The 4,735-nt window shown below is 40.3% G+C and overlaps 1 protein-coding gene across 1 annotated transcript; it reads right to left on the reverse strand.

Annotated features, from left to right (window-relative positions):
* Nucleotides 1–606: 606 nt before the first annotated feature.
* Nucleotides 607–2,430, reverse strand: LOC122638881 (protein FAR1-RELATED SEQUENCE 5-like). The gene has a single exon (XM_043831733.1). It carries the CDS (start codon nucleotides 2,428–2,430, stop codon nucleotides 607–609), a length of 1,824 nt encoding a protein of 607 aa, XP_043687668.1.
* Between the last annotated feature and the right edge of the window lie 2,305 nt (nucleotides 2,431–4,735).

Raw genomic sequence — 4,735 nt, forward strand, 5'->3', positions numbered from 1 at the left:
ATTGTAAGGACGTCTATTCCTCAATTTTTCCAGGGCCGACATCAACCAACTACTATTAGGTCTCCCTTTATTTAAAGAGGACTCCCTTGGACAATAGATGAGGGTGATGTTCAGATCTGTTGGAAGTACAGTGGAACGTTGTGATCCCAAATTGGTAGTGGCAACCCCACTGGTTGATTGCCAATTCAACAACTCATTAAGACATTGGCTCATACGCTGATGCGCTAAACCGTACCTCTCTATGGAAAGGGACCCTTCACTGGATATCCGATTAGCAATGTCTTGAAGTAACCACATAGGCTGCAGGGTCTGCTGTTGAGATGTGCCCCCACCATGTTCTCCAACACTAGTATTAGCACCTTTGGTCCATCTATGCAAAACGTAGGTTTGGGGAATCTCGGATCTATCTATTATTACATACACCTTCAATATGTGCCTACATTGTAAGCCTAACTGCTCGAACTTCTTACAGCTACAACTGCTCGTTTCACCATCTTCATTGTCAACCACATAGTTCAAGTCAATTTCTCGACTATCATCCATTGAAAAAATCCTATACCTTCTCTCGTGGGTATCAAATTCTATAACCTTAGCCACAAGTCCAAATCATGCACACCATTCTTTTAAGAAAACCCCAAACACCTTCGCTGTATAAACAAGCCTGGCTTGCTTCTCAATTTTGTGCTCTGTATGCAAATATGGTAAAGAGGTCATGCATTTGATGTTTGCGTTTGCTTCCTTTTCTCTTCTTTTCTTAACAGCCTCATCATATTGTGTAATAAATTCACAAATTGGAGTAGATGGACTGAAGAAGCCTTTGAAGTACTTGTTCATTGAATCACCTCTCTGGGTTGTGCTCATACCAGCAAAAAATATGTCAGGAAAGTAACATGGAACCCAATGCTTCCTTCGTTTGAACTGTCTCATCAACCATTTATGGTCTTGCAAATTGAATCTCTCAATCATTCCATCCCATTTTTGCTCGAACTCTGTAATTGTTTTCGAATCATGTATGCAACTATAATATGCGTTCTTCAGTTCGGGGTATTTCTTGTATAAGGGCCCCATGTGACTGGTCCTATGCTTCTCCAAATGCCAACCACAGAGACGATGTACAGAAGATGGGAAAACATGTCTAATTGCTCTCATTATAGCCGGGTCCTCGTCGGTCAATATAGACTTTGGTTGGACATTGTCCATTGCTTTAAGCCACGACTGAAACAGCCATATGAATGATTCCTTGGTTTCATTGGCTATTAACCCACAACCGAAGAGTGTGCATTGCATGTGATGATTAACACCCGTAAATGGAGTGAATGGAAACTTGTATTTATTTTTCTTGTAGGTTGTGTCAAACACAATCACGCCTCCAAAATTTTTATACTGTTCCCTTGAACGACCATCCACCCAAAAAAGCCCTGTCAATCGCTGCTCCGTGTCCATACTAAATGCATAAAAAAACTGTGCATCCGAAATTCCTTTGCTCTTCAAATAGTTCACCGCTAACTGACAATCTACACCTAAGGTTCTCCTATGCTTCGTTCTGAAAATATTCTGGTAACGCTCCTCGTTGACACTACCATTCTCCTCGCCACCGGTAAACTCCGATACGTTTGAAATGATGCCGCTCTGTTTAATCCCACATTTATGCAGTTTGCTAATTAGTTGCATTGTAGCATCTGTCATTTTCTGGTGTGACCAAAGTCTAAAAGATTGGCTAGGATCCACCAGTGGGTGGTTGTGTTCTTTTTCCAAAAGATCAACCACCCACTTCCCATTCCTGGACTTGATCCTCATTACTGGACCACAATTGCATTTTTTTGTTGCACGAGGTTTGTAATCCATTCCCTTTCTCCTCTTATCATTACACCATTTCTCACCTTGTTGTGAACACACATATGATCTAGCAAGTACACGATTACCCACTCTTGAGCACTCCACCCTGAATTTCCAAACTGAAAATCCCATCTCTTTTTCATAACCATTATAAAAGTTATATGCATCATCCTTGGATTCAAATTCCATGCCAAGACATGGTTCCAATACCGGGATTGAACTTGTAACATTGCTATTGTCATCTTCATTCAACTTTGTTTCTTGGGGATCCCTACTTCTCAATAGCTCAACACCACCAACATCAACATTACACCTAGAAGATGCACTACTATCATTGCTCCCATCAGTATCCATAAAATCAGACCCTTGCTCTCCAGAACTGATAGACCAATCATCCATATCCTTTTCATCTTCTTCGGGTGAACTGTCAATCTCCATCCTTTTCTTGCCGCGTACAACTGTCTCTCCAGTTGCATTTTGATCTCTTGAACTGTTTCCCCTTTCCATTATTGCCTCATGAGGGTCCAAAACATTATGTTCTGAGACCGGAAGCACTATGGATAATTTGACTTCAGATAAACCACTGCCTTCCATTTCAAACCCCCTATAAACAATGATTACTATGCACTTCTATGTATTAGTATTTTGACCTTGAATAAACTCAAATGAATCAATACAGTATACAAAACAGATTGAAGCTGTAACTTATATAAGCTAAATTGAGTTTTAAGCCATTTCAACGACTTTTTTGAACAAAAAAAAAGGATGAGTTCTGCTATCAACGTCTAAAATTGGGAAGAAGAAAATCAACTGCCGGAATAAAGCTCAAAATGAACTGAGTTTTAAGCCATTTCAACGATGAGGTCTGGTGAGTCATGTACACACCTCTTCATTGAATAATTGAACGAGGCAGGTCTGGACTGAACTGCTATCATACTTTAATGAAATTTGCCCTACCTTTCCATCCATGGAGCTGCTCTTCTCTTGGTGGAGGAGGAAAAGCAAGTTGGTTTGCTTAACAACTATATGGGGGTGCTTCTAATTGTGGTTTGTCAGCAGCTCTGGTATGAACGCAATAGAAGAAGGTACGACAATCTCAGAGGCACACCGATGCAATGTGGTGAAGCACTGTCTAAGAGAGATTTCGGATTGCTCTCGCATCAAAGGGGTACAAGTCAAATCAGTACAAGACCTGGTATTGGCAAGAAGATTCCATATTGTGATCTCTAGACCACAGGCAAATTCAATCATGGAGGTATGGTGGCGGCATCCTCCACCGGGTTGGATCAAACTAAATATAGATGGATCATCCCTACAAAATCCAGGGTCTTCAGGAGCAGGGGGAACCTTTCAGGATCATCTCGGCACTGTAATTAGAAGTTTCGCGACCTACCAAGGAGTGGGGACAAACTTTAATGCAGAATTAGTAGCATTCTTTGAGGGCATTAAGGTAGCGAATGATCTTCAGATTGGCTATCTATGGGTGGAATGTGATTCGACATCAGTGGTCTCGTCTAATTCTTTCAGCCAAGTTGCCTTGGAACTATATGCAACAGTGGTGGGCGATTGCAGCTTATCTTGATTCCATTCAATGGCGTATAACACATTGCTACCAAGAAATCAATACAATAGCTAATGCGCTAGCCAAGAAGGCAGCAATCCATAAAGAGTCACGAATTTGGGTCTTGGTCCCGAATTTTATAGCCCATTCGACTGTATGGGAAGCTCTAAAATGCCCATATTACAGATTCTAACCAATGTTGGGGTCTAGTCCTCAATCTCAATATAGGGTGTTCTTATTTTGTGATTTGGGTAACTTTATTTTATCATTAATATACATTGCTGATCTTTAGCAAAAAAAACTATGAGTTCTGGTATGAACGTCTAAAAATGGGAAGAAGAAAATCAACTATAGGAATAAAGCTCAAAATGAACTGACGGAATGAAGTTCATTAATATGCCAAACTAGCAAGGAGCAAGGGTACAACATACTAACCTCTGAAATGTGTTGATTGAGAACCTTGTCGGTGGTAAAGAATGTCAAAATGGATGGCAAAGGAAATGCCAATGCTCAAGAATCTAAGATGCAGGAGTATAACGACGAAAATATGGACAGCGAATTAGATGCCCGATGGTCTGCGCCTACAAACAAGATGGCAGAGTAGAACAATCGATAAAAATGGAGAAGAAAGGAGATGCCGGGTATGTGCGTCAAGGTGAATAATGAAAAAACTAAGGGGAGTGAAGGTGAATAATGAAAAACTAAGGGAAGATGATGTAAAACCCTCTTTTACTCTTTCCCGCCATTATGTTAGATGACGTCACTAAACAACTTAAACAGTGTAATTGACCAATTTGACCTCGTATACAAAAGACTGGAACTACAAATCAACTGTCAGGCTGTTAGACTAACACATAAATGCTCAAGGCATAATCGACGCCTCAAAAGTAACTGTTTGAAATGGAAGGTCAGATTTCACCAACGCCTTTCCAGTCTATTTTCGCGCACGTCCCGCTACCGGTCACCCTATATATATATATGTATCCTATAAAAGTATGTACTTTGCATTTTTTTGTCAAATTTTTTAGATACCTAAAATACCCCTGAGTCCCGTTTCCATCTCTCTTGGACCCTTTTACGTGCTTCACATTTTTGGTCCAAATTTTAAAATGACAAAAATACTTTTTTTTTTTTTTTGTGGGTATAAAAGGAGCTTATATTATATCAGAATTTATAAAGATTATAGCCTGATGTACCTCTCGCCTCCAGCATCATTCTGAACTAAGACAGAAAGAGCTAGAGGAAGAGAATCTATACACAATGAAATCTCCATAGGGGAGTCCACCAATGCCGCCAAGAAATCCGCACAACCATTGACTTCACGAACTTGATGCGTAA

The sequence above is a fragment of the Telopea speciosissima genome, chromosome 9, assembly GCF_018873765.1.
Source record: "Telopea speciosissima isolate NSW1024214 ecotype Mountain lineage chromosome 9, Tspe_v1, whole genome shotgun sequence".
NCBI classification, from domain to species: domain Eukaryota; kingdom Viridiplantae; phylum Streptophyta; class Magnoliopsida; order Proteales; family Proteaceae; genus Telopea; species Telopea speciosissima.